This window comes from Galendromus occidentalis, unplaced genomic scaffold, assembly GCF_000255335.2.
Source record: "Galendromus occidentalis unplaced genomic scaffold, Mocc_1.1 scf7180000077128, whole genome shotgun sequence".
NCBI classification, from domain to species: Eukaryota; Metazoa; Arthropoda; class Arachnida; order Mesostigmata; family Phytoseiidae; genus Galendromus; species Galendromus occidentalis.
Window position 1 is genome coordinate 472,331 of NW_003805116.1, and position 20,997 is coordinate 493,327.

Genomic DNA, 20,997 nt, shown 5'->3' on the forward strand with positions numbered 1-20,997 from the left:
CTCGGGAACCGATAATCGTCCCGTGTTCATCGCTCACAGCTGTTTAACGGAAATGTTTTCCTCCATTGGGGTCACGGCATCGTTCCCGGGAATAGCTGGAGCAGTGATTCTTAGCGTGGTTCTCAGGATGCTGGCGGGTCACGCAATTGCAGAGTTCAAGATGAAACTCGAGCTGATTCCTCTTGGGGATTATTCTGCTGAGACGTCCGGGTTTTCAGTGATAGAATTGCCTGTCGAGATCGACGTGGAGACTGACTGTGGGATATTAGGCTGTTACTTAGTACTAATTTTTACATTCGGTCTCGATATAGCCGCGATGAGGTTCCGTAGCGATAAACGTGGCTCTAGAGCTCGATCGGCGTCGTGTCACTGCTCAGAGCTTAGAGGACTGGGAGGAATCGACACTTCGCTCGCAGAAGCTATTCTTCGCTCGGTCGCTCTATTACCGTCAACTTTCGTGTATAATAGTTCAGAGGACCTCCGATCACCACGCTCATGCTCGCACCGGTCGGCCGATGCTGGTTCAGGGTATGGGGACGTGGGGATCATTTCTTCCCTGTATGTTTGTCATGGTTTTTTTCCTGATATTTCGCCCCCGTCACACCCACTCCCGACTCAGTTCCTTGGCTGAGAGACGGCTCGCCGGATATTTAGCGCCCCACGAGTCCTTCGAAGCATCGACGAGACCCGAATCCCTCAGAAGACATCAACGCTTAGCTGTCCGAGAGCTCTTGGTTACCGAGTTCGATGCCGGGGTAGATTCAGCCCCGCGAGATTGTTTGCGGAACAGACGAGATGACTCTCGATTCTGTCAGGATTCTGACGTATCGCTCTGTTTATTCTCGATCTGATGGGGGGATGCGATGTCCGGGAATCAACACGAAATAATATGCACGCTCCTATCGAGCTCGCTCGTGATGAAGACATCTTGAAGCTCAAGTGGAGACTCTGGCTCTCGATCAGACTTCCACGCAGATCCCTCCCGAACGGAAGATAGGATTCGAAGGAATTTCATAAGTCATATGACTGCGCTACCTTCGTAGCGGGTCCTTTATTCCGTTCAGTAAAAATAAATTATGAATAGGAGGATCTCGAGGCACTACATTGAGCCTGGTGTCGATGTTCCCAGTCTAAAATTTAACTTAATCCTGGTTTTCGGCTCCTTTTCCCCGAAAAGAAAGTCAGTCACGATCGGAAGCCGAACCAGCTGGCAAGCTTCGCCTTCGGACAAGGCTATGACCAAGGTGAATAGCTTCTGAAACGCTGATATCCTGTCTGGATGTCGCAGATTGTGACTAAAATCTCCTCGAATCCTTATAGTTAGGTTCCTGGCGTCATTTTGAAATATCTTGTTTCTGTTGCGTAGCGCTCGACTTATAAGATCGCAGCAGAGCAGCGAATTCCGTCTTGGGATCCTCTGCCAATTTTCTCGGGTCGCCCATTTCCGATATAGAGCCAGACTTGAAGACGATTACCCGATCGAAGTCGAGGATAGAGGTGATCCGATGCTGAAAATACACAATTCCGAATTCTCGTCTCTCTGCTGAGGAACTCATATCAACGCCTCCAGCGTCCTATCTGCCGTATACTCCGAGACGACTCCAGATGGAGTATGTATTTTTCTGTCTAGACTTCAGACCGAGACTCAACCGAGCGAAATATCATTGTGTCCCCGGGGGACGCGGAAAAACTTACCGCAATCGCTATTACGGTGGCCTCTTTCCATACGTCACGAACGATTTCCAGCATCTTATCTTCGAGGGACACATCGAGTGAAGAGGTGGCTTCATCAAGGACGAGCACTTGAGACGGGCTGAGGACACTCCTTGCCAAGCAGAACAGCTGTTTTTCTCCAGTACTCAAGTTTGAGCCCTCTTCGGAAATTTCGGCGTCTGTCGGGAATAATGAAGCCGTTTTAGACGACCGAGTTGGCAGTTCGGCTCATCAGGTTGAACCCCTCAACCACGAGACTGTGATTCCGCCCGGACGCTCAATGGATTGCATGGGTATACGTGGCTCCGCTTGCGCTCACCCAGTCCGCCGGCCTCAGTAACCATGTCCTTGATGCGAGCTTTTTCCAAAGCTTTCCAGATCTCTTCATCGGAACACTTTCCTTCTGGATCGAGGTTTTCCCTGACCGAACCTTCGAATAGAATCGGGTCTTGGGGAATCATCGATAAGCGTGAACGCACTTCGTGAACGTCCTCGCCCGCTAAATCGATTCCGTCGATTCGGATCTGGCCTTTGGTCAGAGGCACCATTTGGAAGAGTCCCAAAACTAGAGACGATTTACCCGAGCCCGACCGACCGCAAATTCCGACCTTAAAACATCGAGGAGGGAGAACATTTCAGTCTCGGAAGGGCGAGGCTCTCTGTTTGCTTTGGATTTTCCCTGACTAGGGATCGGAGTGTACCTTCTCGCCCGGTTTTATCACAATGTTGACATTGTCAAGTACAGGCTGATCCGACGTATCGTATTGGAGAGTCAAATTCTCGAATTCGACAAGGCCTCGAGTGGGCCAACGTCGTGGGGCTGCGGGAATTTCTTTTATTGCTTTCAAATTTCTTCCTTCGGATTCCGCTGGCAGTTCTCGATAGGATTCTATACGTTCTACTGAGCTCATGTACATTTCGACGGATGTCAGGTTCTTGACGACCCAATTCAGATACTGAGGTACCAGCAGCGTATACGTCATTGTGAGACCTGAAGCAAAGGACGGAGTCATAATCGTAATGAAATTATGTGAATTCCTGGTGGCGAAGTCGCATTGAAAGGAATAAGGCGAACCGACGCACCGACGGACGATGCGGTGATGAAGCCCTCGAGAGCCGCCACGATATTTGTGACGATGATCAGGAACAATATGCCAGCACCGAGATAGTCCAAGGATACCCCGAGCCAGCAATTCGCCGAGTTCGTCATGATCGCAGCGACGTTGTTGGAGTTCAGCAGCGCGTGCAGCCGCACAATGAAGTCGGATTGTCGTCCATATGCCCGAATCGTATGGAGTCCATTCAAGGACTCACTGAAGTGTGATATGATGGGTGATTTCGTTATACACTCGAGTCGTTGCAGCTCTCTGAGAAAAATCGGAAGACCAAATGAAAACCCCTCGAGGCCCCCGCTTTGCTCTGACGGGAATCCCGATGCGGCCCACCACCGTTGAGCTCGATGATAATAATGATCAATGCAGTGGGTTCGGTCGGCTGGCATCTCCACGTCAATCTACACGAACGCAAACTCACCGCGAGCTAGCTCTGAAGAATTGTTGAAGGTACCAATAGACGGCGAAACTTATTCCGACGAACACCACGCTCACTGGACTGACGATGACGTTCACCAGCGCGACGGAGATGCAAATCAGGATGAAGCGGGTGAGTACGGGGAAGGATATCGGTAATTTCCTATCCACGATGTTGAGATCGGCTGAGAAGCGATTTATGATGCGACCCACTGGGTTTTGATCGAAAAACGTTTGAGAGCAGCCCACGACTCTGATGGAGAAATTCAAATATGAGCGTCGAGTGTCGATTTTTAAAAGCGTGCTCCGCAAGACCGCGCGAGGTCGAGCCTCAGGACAGCGCTTACCTCTCGAGCATATTGTCGTGCAGGGGCTTCGTTGCGCGGATAGTGGTCAGCTGAGCGGAGAGATTAGCCACCAGGGCAAAAAGCACGTTGGCGAGCGACATCCCGGCGTACACATACAGGTAATACCAGTTGGTGGCTTCAACACTCTCGGCGGGAGTCAAAGAGCCGTTGTTGCGGTTGATGTCCGACCATCTCATTAGCCAGAAATCGCTGGTTATCTTGCACAGCTGCATTATTCCAAAGAAGAGTACGCTGAGGAAAACCACGAAGAACCCACAGGCCTTCGCGTATCGGGTGTAAACTCTGGATGAAATCGAGCCTTCGCAGCGGTCTTCGTTTTCCACGAAACGCCATGGTGTCAACTCCCCGGAGTCGTTCTCGTTCGGTCCGAGACTGACTTCGAGACGACCACCTGGAGGAAAATTTGGAGTTCAAATCGATGTCGCCCTACTCTCGTCTCTCGTCTCGCTATCGCCCGGTCGAGTCCTCTGGGACACGAACTAATCGTTCGCGATTCGTCGGAATTCGCTGAAAATTCCGTCAGGAGATCGCTCAGAAGCGATGTAATGGATGTTCTCTCTCGGCTCGCGGGGCATCAACAAATCGAATTCTTTCGGGATCGAGTCCCACCCGAGCCCCGCGGCTATATTTCCTTCCATGGCGACCGATCGGTACGAGAATCGAAGGTCCGATTCCTTGAAACAAGGAGGAACTGACCTTCGTGGTCGTAAGTGGTCATCACGGTCCCAGCTGTGTGAGCTCGATTCCTCGACGGTGATGTGGAGCCATCAAGAATCCCTCCTCTCAGAAACAGCCGCTCACTGAGTATCGATCCGCGGCGCTCTGCATTCATGGAAATGGAATTTAGGTTCTCAGAGGGCTCATACCTAGAGCTCAGGAGACGAGATCTAGATCCTGGGGAATTTTCCCTCGAGATCCCGAAAGGATCCTCCGACACATTCTGATTCTCCCGACTGACCTTTATTGCATCGCTCGGCGCACGAGCCATGGAACGAGCTTTCGAAGTCGGGTATCTGTCGGGTTAGCGAGAAGGCTCGATCCATATTGCGCTCGATTGATTCCGTGAAGGACATCTTCCGCTGCGACTTCGTTCGTTTCGGTTTCAAGGAATCCCGGCGCTTTTTTTCTGCGAATTCGAGGTGGCTTCCGCGCTCGAGGCACTCGAGACTCTCCGGATGATCCGCTCGCACTTCCTGACGTATGAGAGGGAATGCGAGTATGAGCTCGACAGTTATAAGGAAGGGGGGGCGGATGGAATGAACAAGAAATCTAGAAGGACGGACGCTCCCAAGGAACTCACATCGTATGTCCCCTTCGCGACCACCGTATGGTCATTGAGGATGACGAGATGGTGCGCGAAAGCGAGTAAATCCTTCTTCTGAGTCACCATGACCACGGTCTTATTTTTGTCGACCAGCATTTTCTGTATGGCGTTCTCGAAGACAGCTCGCGCAACGTGCGCATCCAGTGCGCTCAATGGGTCGTCCAGGATGAAGAGCCTGGCGTCGGAGTAAATAGCCCTAGCGATCGCAATGCGTTGGCGTTGACCTCCGCTGAGATTGGCGCCCCTTTCGCCGATTTCTGTGAGGTCACCAGCGGGCAGCGTGTCCAAATCGGTGACCAGAGCACAGGCTTCAATGACACGCCGATATCTCCTCACTTCATAAAGTTGGCCGAAGATGATATTGTCCCTTACGGTGGCATTCTCCAACCATGGCCTCTGAGGCACGTAGGCTACGAAGTGCGTATTTTTGCTAAAAAGGTAGGAGAGTTTTTCATTTAATTCTAGCGCGGACGTCACACGGCTCTGAACTCTGAACTGAAGCAATGAAAAGCGACCCGGAGCAAGGAGACTCCGAAGTCGGATCTCGAGCCCCAAGGGTACAGATATATCCTCTGAATAATCCCCCCACGGGAGGAAGGAAGATCGAGAAAAACGTGTGAACGCATTCGGCAGCTGTTGCCGTGGCGAAACTCATTTCTGCGACGAAGCGATCAGGGAAGTCTCAGAGGAGCGGTCGAACGCGAAAACTTTGGGAAGTTCGAAGTTGGCTGCGTATGATTGATCGTCACTGACAGCCGAGTGGCTCATCTATGCATATATGTACATCGAAGTATTCGTAAACAGAGGTCCCGATACTTGAAATAATACAATCTCCTTAGAAGAATTTCAATGAGATGAGCTCACGTACTCCAACCATTCAATGGATCCCTTGGCCAGTTCGAGTTCGCCGAGCATTGCACTGAGCAGAGTTGTCTTCCCGGCTCCACAAGGACCCGCGATGAATGTCAACTTCCTCGACGGCAGATTCAAATTCAAGTCACGTAAAATCTCTACGCCCTTGCTCCATTCAAGGGTTCCATTCGAAATGCTCAGGAAACTCTCTGCCATGGACGTCGATGCGGCATCGAAGAAATCCTCGTCTTCGCAGGTTGAGCGCTGCGATCCAAGCAAACATTTCAGGTCGTCGATGGGGTCGCAGGACAGAAGTGACATAATTTTGCAATCAGAGAGCGCGACTGGTGTAACAAGGCCTGACCCTCCTCGTCTAGCTTGCTCAGCGATCTCACCTTCGAAACGTCAGTGTTCCACGGAGTGATTCTCTCCATTTCTGGACGGCTGAGGAACTCTTCGAGGCGGCGGGTAGAAACCATCGAACTGACTATGATTGGAATCGCGAACGGAACGATGAACAGCGGTAGGGTGAGTTGATTGAAGAGAGACACCGACGTGAAAATGACACCGGCCTGCAGAGGTTCCCCTCCCAACCAAGTATGGATGGCGAAACAGAGCAGCGGCACGCATACCGACGAGAACATCGTCAGGAAAGCTGAGGAAATTGAGGAGAGCATTAATCGGGTAGTGAATCCCGGGGGACTTCGCGACGCCGCGCTAGAATGTCAATAGAATACTCCTCGCTTCCGGAGCGCAGGATTCATTGCAGAAGGTGAAAGAAAATTCCAGAGACTGCATTCAGCACCCACTGTTCATCGCGACGAAAACGGCGTCCTTTTTCAACAGACTGCGTTCGCTTGAGCGAATTCGCTGAATTCTCTCAACGAAAATCTTCTCCCAGCCCAAGATCTTCAACAGTTTAACACCTTGTATGAGTTCTCGAGTCTTTTTCATTCGCTCGTCCGAAATCGACTGAAAAAACAGAAAACGAACTTTGAATCGGTGCATCTGATTCCGCCTATGCGCCATGATAAGGGGGCATCGATCTCTGTCGAACTACCCACCATGATACTGGCTTGAATGTGACTCATCGCGCGGGAGATGAGGTATTGCACCGGAGTAATGAGTACAAGTACGCATGACGATAGGAGAACCGAAATTCCAAGAACCCCGTAGATGAGGTAAAGGATCAGACCGATCTGCGAAAAGATGGCCAGAGGTTCTCAAAAGGTGCTCGCACGATATCATCTATTGACATAAGGCGAACGAATGCGTCGAGTAGTATCCAATGGGCAAAGCTGCGATGGCTCGATGCTCGACGAATAGCGGTCTGACCTTGAGCGGCAACATCCAGATGTAATGTAAATTCGTAAAAATCATCATCACATTCTGACAATCCGTGGACATATGATTGACGATCGCTCTGAATGGATGAAATGAGAAAAATGAATCTCGGCTCCCCCGTAGAGCGAAGAGTGATGCATCATAGGAGCATTGTTCCCCGCAGCGATACGCACCCCATTGACGTTGTGGTTTGTGCTCTTTTATAGCTTTGAGTGTCTTGGTCTTGAGTAGTGGGAGACACTTCGTCTTCGTCGGCATCTTCAGAATCCTGCTGTAGACGCAAACGCAATGTCTTTGAATAAATTGCCGTCCGCAATGCTGACTGAACGTAAACGCTCTGCATGGTGACCATGTGCATAAAGTTGTTTGAAAACGTCGATTGCAAGAGCGTGCATAGGAGAACTCCCACTGCGAGCACGTATCCGTTTCTGAAGAGATCAGAGACTGTGCGCATTTCGTGCTGAAATAATGGCTCACGCGTCAATGATCATCCCACGTCCCGTCGCTGGGAGAAATACTCGTATGTTCTTGAGCGATTCCTATCTCGTCCACTCACGTCCACGGGTCCAAGATCCTCCGTCTCTATGAACTTGATTATGTACTTGATAGAGATGGGACCTATTAGCGCCAATAAGTCGCCACCGATCTGAAGAGCGAGCGGTCCACCGATCAGTTTCACGTCTTTTCGCTAAGCGGACCGTCAGTCCGAGACACGATCCGTCGCCAACGAGTACGATTCACGAGCCGGTCATACCTTGAGGAGATTTGCCAATAGGTACTGCTTCCAATACGTCTTAATGTACACTCTCCACAGGTTGATCCGACTCTTGGAATTCGGACTGGAGCGCATTTTCTCATACTCTTTCTGGAGGTATCGATTGAAATATTCGTGTTGCAGTTCGTTAGTGTGTTCCTGGAACGATATCGGATTGAGCGTTTCTTCGATATCAGACGAGACAAGGAAATGTACCGCTGAAAGTCGCTCATAACTCGAAACCCATTGACCCACTCGAGTTATCTGTCCTAGATCCTCTTGTAAAAGCGTTCTCATGTAGCCTTTTCGGAGTAGCGGCAGGACCCAGGCGAATGTGACTTGACTCCAGAGAGGTGCCAGCGAATATCTGTCCATTCAAAACAAGTTCTTAGATTTTTTTCCAGTTCAAGGAACTACAACATCACGAAAGCGGAAGAATCTATTCGTTTAGGTAGAGAACTCGATCAGGTACAAAAGGAAAGAGCAGCTCACTTGTACACGACCGGGATATCGGTGCACTGGGTGTCCCCACCGGAGAGTCTCTGATGATTTCTGCATCTCTTGGCATATTTAACCTGGAATAGAGGCAGCATGACTGGACTAAGATGCGCAGGGAAAATCTGACTTGCGCACAGGAATCCCGAGAGTGGCAGTCTACTCAGAATCAGAGCTTCTGCCTCTCCGTTGTCGTTTTTCAACAACCACTGTCTCCAAGACCCCTATGGCGGATTTCAGCGAGTAGCTCGAGATAGTCCGGAGACCGCTGAGGACCTTTCGGGGAAACTCTCCGACTCTGGATCGAGCGATTCTAAAATTCGTCATCTCTCCCTCCAATAGATCGGCCAAGAATCAAATTAAGGAGAAGCGAAAATCAATCAAGGTATCGTCTCAGCGCGATAGTCTCGGTTTCCCCACCTGCGAGATGAGGACGTAGATCTCCAGAAATAGTAGCATTGCCGTGACAACCATCGATGAGAACGTATACAGCACGGGAAGGTGTTCGTACATGGCCCCTTCTTCGACCAGAGAGTACAGCTTGAATCCATACGTGGCGAAGCTCAGTGACCAATAAGCAAGCAGTATCGAAAAGGCTTTCCAACGACGTTTCCGCTCACAGTAGGTGTAGAAAGCGATAGTCGCGAACAAAGCCACGATCGACGTCAATAAACTCAGGAGCGTGTGCAGGGAGTTGCGGAACAATCGCTCGTTGTAAGCAACTTGAACGATACAGTCTTCCAGTCCCATGAAGTGAACGACGATCAGCAGCAGCGTCAGCATCCAACGCGTTCGATGTAAGGGGAGCAGCGTGCTGCACGATGGCCTCCGGAACCGACATGAGCACACCAACCAGAACACCAACGTAAGCAGCGTAACAGTGGTGTGGATTCCAGCGAGCACGATGTTCGCCGCGCATTCTTTGGAATGACCCACGGGGCACAGTTCCGACAGCACATCAGAGGAAAAAATATAACTCGGAGAACTTTTGGCGTTCCGTAACGCGCTGTCGCCAACTTCATGGTATCCCATCGCACCACAGAATCACTTTCTGACCGCTGGATATCCTCAGCGGCGAGCGATGAACTGAGCGCGTGCCGTTTGCACGCACCGCACGCCAGCGTGCATCTCAAAATTCGTCAGCGGAAAGGAGGAGAAGGCAAACAAGCCTCATGTATTCACCACGACCTCCGGTCAACATATGGTCATGGGGAGGTAATAGGCGACCGACTTCCGGGCAGGTATTTTCGTGGGAAGGTACTGCGAACAATACCCCGGAGCCGGATACGAAGAGTCTGACTCAGCGGGACGACCGGCTTGAACACTGAGTAGTATGAATCTCCCGTTGGACTTCGACGATTTTTCGAGAACGTCTGTCGGCGCCGTCATGAAGTGTTTGTCGCAAGAGGCATTCCTCACATTGAGGTTCGCCTCGAATGCCTCGACCTCTCCCAATAATGAAGATCCGGTACCTCCGGGGGTCCCATGCTCGCAATTCCCTTAGCGACGCTCGACAACACGGACGACCGCGCGTCTTCGGAAGAAATCAGAATGTTCCTTCCCCCGAAGAAATAGTGTGGACTCAAGGCACGGCTGGCGGAACTTCATCCGAATAGTCGTATAGATCATTTTTCATGCCTATTAAGCCGGTCATGGTGCTCCATAAATCCAGTCCCTCTTTGGACGTCCGGAGATTTCATTTTCCGCGAAAGCGCAGGAGTCAAGCCGTCCCCTGAGGAGTCAGGAGCAGTGCCAGGATATTCCCTCTCGAAACCATAATGCTGGACAGGACTTACCCCGACGGAGATAGTGGCCCGGATAGGGTGGCCGGGACAGAGGGACCGCTCAGTGACGGGCATGTTCTAAGGTATTGCTAAGATTCGCAGCCCAAGGACCTTTCGCGATGGGGGAATTTGGAACGGCTGTTCCATTTTTTTACTCACTGTATGATTTCGCCGATGCATCCGCCGCATCCGTTCCCTCGTTTCCGTGCCCCCACTCGGAAGCACGATTCCCCGGGAAAGGGATATGGCGATCAAGAATATCCGAGCTACGGTATACACGGAGGGAATCGGGAACGAAGATCATCCGGAACTTTAGGAGCCCGCCCATGCGGTTTCTGAACCACCGAGAACACTCAAAATTCTGCTCTCCGCAGTCGACCCACTCAGTTCACGAAGGAATGAGAACGGCTGCCGCCAGGAGTGTTCAGTAAGATCCCATGCGTCTGCATTCAAGATCTTCGAGGTACGAACCGAAAACGGAGCTCCTGGCAGAGCCTCATTCCCAACGGAAGGTCAGGGTCGATGAGTTTTTCCGCCCCTGAACAGTCCGCACATGAGCTTTCCGCTTCAGGGAGCGGGTCAGTGGGAGCTCCATGGAAAAAGAAAAAAAAGTCAATCTCTCGACTATGGGACGACCGACGGTCGTCGCACACCTGCTGCAATATTAATCGCGCTTGGCACCTGTCAGCCCAGCGAGCTACCACAAAAGGCTTTGGAAGCTCGGAGTTTGTTACTGATTCATTCGGTGGACAAGTGATGAGTAATATGCGGAAGGTCCACAGAGAGAGAGTATCGGAGCCCTCCAGCGTCGGAATCCCCATCTGAGTCCTAACCTGTCTGGAATTTTTCAATTGATTGATCCTGACTCAAGAACTTAGGGAGACAATCAAGACGAATTCGAGGGCATCGACTTCCGAAAAATTCCGGATCCTGGACGGCTTAGGGCCGACGTATTATCGATGAGGCAGGTGATAGAAGCAAATGATCACAAGTTGAATCAGGTTGTCAGAGCAGCAGTCCGACTGATGGACTGATAGAGTGAGATGGTGGCGATGATTGAGGAAATGAATGGAGCAGGGATACTCCATCTCTTTTACCAGAAATCGTTATTTCTCCCGAGCAATTTTCAAGCAGCTGTAGACTTCGATTCCGCGGCTCAGGATATCTCTAAAGACTCAATCAACCAGGCTCCGATATTATTATTCACTCGAGCAAATTATTCGAGACGCTCTCGAGTTCTCGTCAGCATGCGATCCGTGCATGGAGATTCGAAAACTTTCCTTTCTCACGAGCCGGAGGCTTTCTGCTCTCGAATATCGACGATCGGGTAAACTCACCTCTCCAAAGGAGCCGCATGAGTGCACGGACGAGATGGATTCGGATCGTGAGGAGTCTAATTCCGAGGGAAACTCGATCGAATCTGACCTGCCTCTGCTGTCACTCAGTTCGTGTTCCCGCGAACTGTCCATCGCATCAGGGACGCACATGTAAAGGATAATGCCATGGATGACGGGAGATACCTGCGATGAGCGTTTCATCTGTGCTCAAATTCCAATCCACTAGGTCAGGCAGGTAAAATTTAAACCTTACCACGCTGCTTGTGTGCACCCATTGAAAACAGCTCTCTCGTGGTGAGTCCATCTCGTTCAGTTGTCGTAAATTGGAATACGAAAGGCTAGGTGTTGTGGTGTAAGGCGGTAGGTATTGGAACATAAAGGAAGACACCGTCGAGTTCACCTGGTTAATACTCAGCTCGTACTTGGCTCGTACTTTGCTCGTACTTGTTTATTCTGGAATCGGTGGCTCCTTTTATAGTTCTCTAGAGCAAGGGCCACTTTTAACCTCGACATCTCGATATCCGCTATGCTGACTCAGAATCGTTGTAATCTGGTTAGCAGTTTTCCAGTCTACGCGTTAGGCTGGAAAGCCGACCGCGACACTAGGGTTTCCGTCCCACTCTAGAAAGAGGAGGGACGCTTGCGCTGTCTGCATGATGACCTGAGCGCGAATGGCTGTATGGTGACATCGAATTCCTATCCAGAGCACCGGGTTGTGCACAATACCGAAAAAAAATTAAAATTACTCCGATGGCTCGTTGAATCGGCATAGTCCGCTAGAATTCCAGATGATTTCGTGACTCGGGCTTCCATAGGAAAGGAACGACGTGGTCTCGAGGCTCGAAGGTTACGCTGCGGCGTGCGGATTGACTTGAGTGAATCGCCGATGAGGCGCCGTTCCGGGATGAGTTCGCGAGGTATTGACGTGAAAACGTCTTTACCCAGGCTCGGGTGACCTGTTCGATGTACTTCGTCATCCAAATAGCCATAACTTGTCGCACTTTGCGGTCTTATATCTCGATCCTCATTCACGCTGGCCGCAGACTGATTCCTGTATCGAAAGAGAATTTCCGGGATCCCACTCTGAACGAGATCCTGTCGCGAAGCGCTCGATACCCCTCGATCAAGCTCGGAATCTGATAAATAATAGTGAATTCTAGGCTTCTCGTGAGGTTGTGAGAGGAGAATTTTATATATGGAGCTCGATAGAGAGAAAACTGGCAAGATGCAATAGTTCTACTTGATTATTGAGGCGAGGTTCTCTAGACATTCCCTCGAAACTCTTCATTTCCGAAGCTCCCCCAATGTGGAATGATTCGGTCGACTAAACAATGAAGTTTGCCTGAAAACGATGTCTTTGGACCTCGAGTCTGTCGCATCGTAATCGAAAGGTTCCTAATGTGGGAACGCTGGTCTATAATGAGATGTTGCTTCATCAGTAAAACAAAGCTGTATCAATCCTTTCATCCGAAGAATGTCGACCTCATTCTCGTACGGGTCTGCGCCTTGCGCGTCAACTCCCTCGCTCTACGACCGTCCGATTTGAAAGCAAGCTCACACCAAGCCACATCACGAAAGTGATTGCACGGAAAGCTATCGCTCGTCCGGTTCTCACGAGGTAGAATCCTCGCGAATTCACCCACCGGAAACAACTTCGCCACCCATAACCATAACCATCCACATTCCAACTCACTATGGATTCCATGTCCGTCGATGCTGAGTCTAACCAAATTCTCCGATGAACGACAACGACAGTAACCGCGGCCTCTCATCAGCTGCAAGGAGGAATCCGCATCAAAAACAGCACTCGACCGAAATCAATCTAGCCCTTGCGGTCGAATAAGGAGGACCAATCATCCGCCGGCAGTCTCGATTGGCCGGAATGAATACCTTTCAGGCACATGACGCATGAGAAATTTCGTCCACCAATACCCTCAAGACGTTTTCACGCATGGAACGGTGATGTCCCTGACATAACCTAGACTGAATTTTTTTCTGAACAACTAAGCCGGCTCCAGAGAGCGCACCACCGGGATTTTCCTTCGCGTGAGCCAATCGATGCCATCTTGGTAGCGGAGCTGTGCCCACGGCCGGTTTTCCCTCGCGGGGCGACGGCAACGCCGTACCTAATGCAACGAAAACGTCCGGCTGTCCAGCCAGTGAGCTCACCGGGCGCCAGGGGCAGCTTGCCGACTCGTTCGAGGGGTGAAAAAGCTCGATCGACAGTCTGACGCTGGCTGATTAAATAGCGAACTCGTTCGTGACGCGCGAATGTATCGGAGAATCTCCCGATCCCAATGTCGATTCGCCGACATTGTTGATCACACACCGACACGGTTGGATTCTATTGTGTTCGTCATTCAGGTTCGGAGCCGAGCCGGGGGGAATGCGGGTCGGAGCGGTGCGGAGTGGACAAATTGTATTTTCCAGCCGTGAAGTCACGACGTTTTTTTCCTCCATGGTTTGAGTTCTCACGAGCTCCGAGGATTTTTTGGGGGGGGGGAGGCTTATCTGAAAGCACGCATGGTTGAGGAATGTTGGACCTTCGCTCCAGCCTCGGAAGACGGGCCTTCGGTCCCGTCGATAGGAGTTGAATGACCGGGAGCTCCTTGTTGTCCTCAATGTTCCATCCGAGAACTCCGGGGCACTCGTCTTGCTCCCACGGAAACTACGCACTCGACATGCGAGTCATACTCGAGGTTCGCGAGGTCAATGCTGATATCTGGAATTTCGACTTCCACGGTCCTCGTCGGGACAAGTCCCATCGAGTTTCTTCTTTTGAGGGCTATCCCCAATGTATTCTTCGGATCTGCTCCGATCTCCATTCGCGCGGTATCCGCTGCTGACTCGAAGCATGGATTGGGAGGATCCAGTCCAGCACATGATGTCGGCGAGAATTCCGACGGCTTATTTTATTCGAGAAAGTCGAGGGCCGGAAAGAATGAGGGATGGATATGACCTTGGAAGGAACTACTTTCGAATTCCACGCCTTCAGGTTCGCGCATCACGCGGGAATCGGAATCTCGCCATTAGCATTCAGCCACGTAGTACGCATATATGAGGGCCAAACTGACCCAGAACGAGATCACCGCGTTACACAATAAAGACCAGCCACGAGCCCGACGCGACTTTTTGCTGATCTGGGGCGAGGTCAATAGGGAGCTCCTGAGGATCGAGTGCACGGACACTTCTTGCGACAGAGGAGCGTCTGACGAATCCGTCGTGGCGGTGAGCGATAGAGGAAGACCTTTAATGCGCTTCTTCCGTCTCGGTTCTTCGCTCCTCGTCAGAGTTTCCGAAGTGGTGGTTGTACTGCCGTAAGAACTTGCGCTTGGTGTCAATGAAGAATCTTGTCCTGTCGATTCCATAGTGGAGGACATTCAGCTCGAAACACTCGATAGCCCCGGAGGATCATTCGTCCCTCGAGGGATCGTGGAACTTCGTCGTCGGTAAGTCAACAGCGAACTTCATTCCCGCCACACTGAGAGCGGGGAGCCTGACCGTTCTCTCACTCAGGCGTGACTATTCGGGCGCAGCGGAATGTTCTTTCCTTACGAAGTCATCGACGGACTCTTCATCTCCGAGATCGCACGACATTGTTGTACATGATATGATACATGATTCACTCGTCGTCGCCCGTCACGGTCCGTCCAAGGAAGTTCTCTCTCTCGACGCTGGCCATGCGCTTTCTCGCAACATTCATGCGAGTTCCCTCGGTAATGACGGTCAAGGCACCTGGGTCCGGACCAGGAGCGGATCCAGCTTTTTTTCTTGGGGGGGGCCAAGTCATATTTTCAGGGGGGAAAGAGCCGAAAATGATGACGCGCCACCTCGCGGCCCATGCTTTTGTATAGGGATCGAAGATTCTTGGGGGGGGCCATGGCCCCCTGGCCCCCCCCTGGATCCGCCACTGGTCCGGACCATCCAGATGCCGAGTTCCAGCACGAATCCCTGACATGTCATCTTCCTTTGGACCGACAACGCATGCATATCGAAAATCTCAGCGATTTCTGATGTTCTGATGTTTGGCTAGACTGCAATAAGATCTCGAAGCCGCTGCTCAAGAATTGAAGAAGGCCTACCAGACCGCGATTGACCAGTTAGCTCGGTATTACCCGCTGGGAACTTTGAGAAGCATCGCTGTATATTCTTAAGGGATGGTTTGTGGTTAGCATGAGGCCTCTCAAGTACTTCTTGAGTTTGCGCGGAAGTCTTGACATTTCGGAGTGAGGAGAGTCGGTTAGACACATCGGCAATAATCCTTCGCATGCGGCATTTCGACGAAGGAGATGACGAGTGCGTTACTTGAAAAATGAAGGATGAAGGATATGATCCCAAGGATTATTCATTTGGGATTAGACCTGAATGCGAATAGTTCTCTTCTGTGCTCTTTCTCTCGCAGAGCTCAGGATGATAGCGAGTGCGCGGTGAATTCGGGTCCCCGCGCTAAATGCCAATGTTTCCCTTTTCGAGTGTGAGCCCATACTTCCTGCGTTCCCTGTGGGGAAGTCGACGCGCGCATTCCCATGGGTACCAAGAGCGGGACGCTCACCGGGTTCGACCCGAAAACTCATAAACATCATCGAGTCGAACGATTATTATGCAAACTCGTACAGGGATACATCCTGCTGAGGGTTCAGAATTGATGAAGCTCCGGCGGAGTTCGAAGATTTGAAAAATTCCCATTTCGAAACGTCGATAGGGAGGCTTCCGCCACTACGGTTCATTTATGAATCTTCCGTTACTGTTTGAACCTGACCTGACCTATAATCCCACATTCGACTCCGCAGGACCTCGTATCGCGTTTTTTTGAGAACTATGTTTCATGGGAATAGACCGAAGTCTAGAATCTCAGAGAGAGGATTCGAGGTCTCCTAGCGTCTGGTACTCTCATGGCAAAGCACCGCGATCCGAGATCATCAGAATGGGGTCACGGATCCCAGACTGCTCCTATGGCCAAAGACTGCGATCCGCGATCCTGAGACAGACAAGGATCGCGGTCTGTGGACCCTCGAAGCGTACTTCGGACTACGGAAGATTCCCCTGCTACGACTCTAATGGACTCCGGATACTTCGGTCAATTGCCGTGATTTGTAAGTCCAAACTGCGGACGACGGATGTTAGCCATAGTGCGCTTCTACGGTATACGCATAGTGAGTTCTGTGTTCTATGATGAGTTCCTCGTGTTCATCAAACACAATCAAGTTAATAATCTCCTTTGAGGATTTGAGAGATTCCGGACGGTTCTTTCCGTTGCAGTCGAAGTTGAATTATTCAGCGGTTCAGTTTCTGAAAATGTTCTTCGTCCGAGGTCATCCGATCGTGGAGCAACATGGCAGTCGATCAGCCATGAACGTGCGGTCAGATGGTCCGATCGGTTGGGTCCCTTCGATTCGCTATCGAGTGACATTTCATCGATGGTTTGGGACAATGAAATTCATCGAGGACATCGAGCGTACATATATAAATGAAGCAAACTGATCAAAATGGAATGCATGAATATTCCGTTATGAGGAAAGAGAGTAATTTTTAAAAGACGCTTTCTCCAATGAGGCTCAAGGTCCCTCCGGTTTGCCCAGGGCAGGGATGATGACCAACCACCAGCGCACGGCTTAGATGTCGCATAGTCTCACTCTGGAGAAGGGTGGCACACTGGCCTAGTAGTGGTTCGAGCTAAGACTCGCGCGGTGTGTCTCGATGCGTGCCACCGGCTCGTCTGGGACGCTCTCGAATTAAGCGAGCGTAGATTCTGTCGTGTCGCTCAGAACTGCCGAACCCGATTGGCAGCGCGGTCAGCGTCTGAATCTCCCCTGTGGGAGCGTGATTTTGCCCGACTTTCTATAGCTCCGGTTCTAAAATCGCAGGATTTCCACCGAGTGCAATGGCGTGGTCCGGGTACCGAGACGATTAGAAGCCATCTGGTCGGTTCTTGCTTGAGGATATTCCTTTGTTGAGAAGATGCAACGACCTGGAATTCAGAGGCCAGCCGCCCAGCCACCCTCGCCGCCAGGCATGGATCCGAATAATCCTTCAGCTTCGATCACGCCCATGTGTGATCTGTGCAAAGCATCGAAGCCGTCAGTGAGATGCGACCGCTGCGACAACCAGGTCTTCTGCCTCCAGTGTGACGACATCTTCCACCGGTTAGTAGCTCTAGCGATCTTGACACTTTTCGGCTGCGGTCGGGATGCCAAATTTAAACGGGGGCCGTGGGACAGCTCTTCCGAGAATTTCGCCCCGCTCTCCTCGTTCGCTTGATTGCATGATTCGGGACTGCTCGTGCCCCCCGGGGGCGTTTCCTCCGAGGAGCACTGCCGAGCTGCCTGATTGCCATCTGATCGTCACGTACAAGCTCCTTCTCCGTTGTCGTTGATTCCCCGATACAATCGCTCCGGAGTGAAACTCGCTAGCAGCTCTCCTGAAATTCTGCGAGAAGCCTTCGACGGATCCTTGTCCGAGCCACCTTCCCGAATTCCCATCATGCTCCATGCAAGCCGCGGCCACCCGGCGATAGGAGTCGGAATTGAAGGCGGATCCTGATCGGGAACTCAATTCAAGATGCCTTATTCAGGAGAATCGGACCAGCATCACAGTTTCTCGTCAACCCATGACAGGCATTGGCCTTAGGCCTACCTTCCGAAGGGGTGGGTGGGCCTACCCTTGGCTCTGGGGTGCTCCAGCTCTTCGCATTGATGCTCGGATCTCTGGGCAGCAATGAATATTCCTTCTGCCGCGGTTCGGGGTATAATTGAGGGGCGGGAGCCCTCCCCTTCCTCAATTCATTTCCGAATGGCCCTGTCACGATCATGTTCTAGCGTCCGCCCCTCCCGTCGTCGCCGTGATCGAAAATGATCGAAATTCCGCAGCCACCAAGCCGTTTGATTCCTGATACGAGACTCGCTCGTAGGTTCCTAACCCATCGAAGTCAATGACCTATACCGCAGCCTACAAGCGTGCTCAGAGAGTCTCGTCCGCTTTCCGAGTCTGAGACGAAACTTTTCCCTTGAACAGCCACCCCAAGCGGAAAGCGCACCTTCGCAAGTCCGTCGAGCACTGTGATATGGGTCGGCCCCCATCCCATCAAGGAACACTCGCTGGACACAAGGTCGTAGCTGCCAAACCCTTCTGGAAACCTCAGCCCGATGTTCCACCCCGGAAAAAAAAGCCATTTTCAATCTTCACCAATCTTATGCGGGGAAAGTCTGAAGGTGAGAAATATCCTACTTTTAATATTAAAGTTTTTTTAGGGAGCAGCAAGAGTTTTTTCTGCTCGGCGTGAATATTCTCTGTTCACAAGTTCTTCGTCCCCCTTCTGCCATCAGTTTGTATACCCGAGGAGCTAGAGAAACGAAGTACGCTGAGCTCGAAGATCGGAAGCCTCAAGCGTTTCATCCAGAACCGTCCCCTCCCACCTCTTCCTAGTGGTGAGTGCATTACTCATCCTCTGTTCCAGCGCTGTCCCCCTGCCTCCGCACGAGGGGATTTGAAAAATGATGCTTGGAGTGTCACTTATTGTTAGCTCCAGCCTACACAAAGCGTGCGATGGATTGCTCGCAAGATTCGTGGCTTTTTCGATTATTGTGCTGCCCCATTGATTTCGATGACTGGCTGAGGATGATCGAGGTAAAAATCGTTTGCTGACGTTGACTCGATGACGTGTCAAGCGTGTCTATTTCTGGGTTGTGAGAGGTCTATAGCTGTTCTACCGAGCGTGAACCTGGAACCGGTGATGTGTTCGTTCAGGCCCGGCAAACTGGGGCCCATCTCCGAAACAGGGAGACTGGGCTGCTCTCACATGTGGATGGAGCAAATTCCATTTTTCGAGAGGATTCGATCGTTTGCCCGGTCCTGTGTCTCATTAAAGTGTTAGCCACGTCGAGATCGACTCCCGTGTCTTTGTTGGAATCTTTTCTGTCGCCATCTCAAGATTCCACACAGGTTTCTGACGAAGAAAGAGGAGGGAATCGAGCCGGGGGCAAAAAAGCCTTTCTTTCTTTCGGGAGAGGATTTGACACAAATCAGATATTCCTCAAATCCCGGAAACGGAGCTTTATCGGCAACGGGAGTTTGACGAAGCTTCGAACAAGTTTCGGGGAAAAAAATCATTTCGCATCTGCTTCATCCCCGTTTTCGCGAGTAGCTCCTCGGCCTGAATATTTCCGTCGAACTCTCCGATCATCGAAGATCGAGGTATCGACGGGGCGGTTGCGTCCGAAACCCTCGGAGCGAGTCGAAGTCTAACGACCTGATGTCTTCCAGCGAACGTCGATGAACCGAAGAGGAACGCATTCGCATCTCTTCACAACAAATCGGGAAGCGCCACATCGCTTGCGAAGTCTTATCCTAGGGTAACTACCTTCTGCCATCCACTCATGCGGATTATCACTGCGGGTCAAATTGAATGAAACGCCGAATCGCTCGATTATTACACAGCCCGACAGCCAAAATCTAACAGAAAAGTGGATACTCATTTTAGGGTAAATCGGGGTCGCTGATCACGAATCCGGCGTCAGAAAATTCGAAAAGGCTCTTGTTTTCGCGAGTTACATTTTTTTTACCATTTTGGCGTAGAACTACGCCGTATGGCTCGGTTCGGAAAAAAAGCGTCACGGAGAGGAGGAAAAACTATTGTTGCGTCGAAATGCATTTCCTCTCTCGGAAAACTATCGTAATGGAGCTCACCTCACTGCAATCCCCTCTCGTAAAAATTGGGGAGCAAGAGAAACGCTTTTCCATTTGGAAACGCGTGCGATTTCTTCCTAGGCTTCGACTTCCAAAACGCGCCGAAATTCGAAAAAAAACATTAGGTCGCGAAGTTGCCGGTGGCGACAGTGGGACTGGAATCACAGCACGGGGAAAGCACATTACCGTGAATCCTCTAATGTTGACTCGGGCCTCTAGTTTTGACGTGAAAACGTTTCTAAAATGTCTCTAGTAGCCGGTCAAAGAAACTTCGTCCTCCATACAGCGAAATCTACCCCGCTTTTGCGGGGCTGAATCTCCGCTGGTAGGCATCGGATTATCACGTGGATTGGGTCGAAAGATTGCTTTACGGGACATTGTCCCGATCAATTTTCGTGGAATAGTGTGGAAACATCAAATATTCCGCCTATATTCAGGATCCGTATTTCTTCCGCTCATAAGTCTAATCATCTTCATAGTCTAAAAAACACAGAAAGTTAGATCACCTACCGCCAGCTTCAAGCAATACGCGAGAGACGTTTTCACGCGAACATACGGTAATAGCTCGCTACTACCTCCCCGTTTTTTCAAATACCTCCGGCGAGGGGCTTCTATTGGAGAGGGGCTACTATTGGAGGGGGGCTTCTAATATTCCATGAGAGATCTTGCTCCGGGGAATTTATGATGGATTTCTGGGGGAGAGCGTGTTCCCGGTCTGGGTGGAAATCCTTGGACGTCGCAGTCCAGATTCTATCACGTCAGCTTCTCCTCAGCCGACTCCGGCAGTGCGGGGTCTCCTAGTAGAGAGGGGCTCC

General features: G+C 51.1%; 2 protein-coding genes across 2 annotated transcripts in view; one reads left to right on the plus strand and one right to left on the minus strand.

The window, feature by feature from the left end:
• Positions 1 to 1,014: 1,014 nt before the first annotated feature.
• On the minus strand, positions 1,015 to 8,423 carry LOC100902117 (ABC transporter C family member 3). The gene is made up of 20 exons (XM_029110877.1): positions 8,377 to 8,423; positions 8,140 to 8,251; positions 7,885 to 8,043; positions 7,687 to 7,776; positions 7,304 to 7,590; positions 7,122 to 7,209; positions 6,851 to 6,985; positions 6,592 to 6,758; positions 6,151 to 6,269; positions 5,803 to 6,034; positions 4,911 to 5,364; positions 4,569 to 4,803; positions 4,307 to 4,432; positions 3,590 to 4,001; positions 3,247 to 3,495; positions 2,797 to 3,080; positions 2,415 to 2,704; positions 2,033 to 2,321; positions 1,696 to 1,892; positions 1,015 to 1,508 (listed from the first exon to the last, which is right to left on the minus strand). Exons 2-20 carry the CDS (start codon positions 8,179 to 8,181, stop codon positions 1,335 to 1,337), a joined length of 4,029 nt encoding a protein of 1,342 aa, XP_028966710.1. The 5' UTR covers positions 8,182 to 8,251; positions 8,377 to 8,423; the 3' UTR covers positions 1,015 to 1,334.
• Positions 8,424 to 17,512: 9,089 nt separating this feature from the next.
• LUBEL (Linear Ubiquitin E3 ligase) overlaps positions 17,513 to 20,997 on the plus strand; it is a 31,572-nt gene continuing 28,087 nt past the window's right edge. The window contains exons 1-4 of the mRNA XM_029110878.1: positions 17,513 to 17,643; positions 18,512 to 18,708; positions 18,823 to 18,957; positions 19,760 to 19,835. Of these exons, the coding sequence (XP_028966711.1) occupies positions 17,513 to 17,643; positions 18,512 to 18,708; positions 18,823 to 18,957; positions 19,760 to 19,835 (539 nt within the window). The remainder of the gene's footprint in view (positions 17,644 to 18,511; positions 18,709 to 18,822; positions 18,958 to 19,759; positions 19,836 to 20,997) is intronic.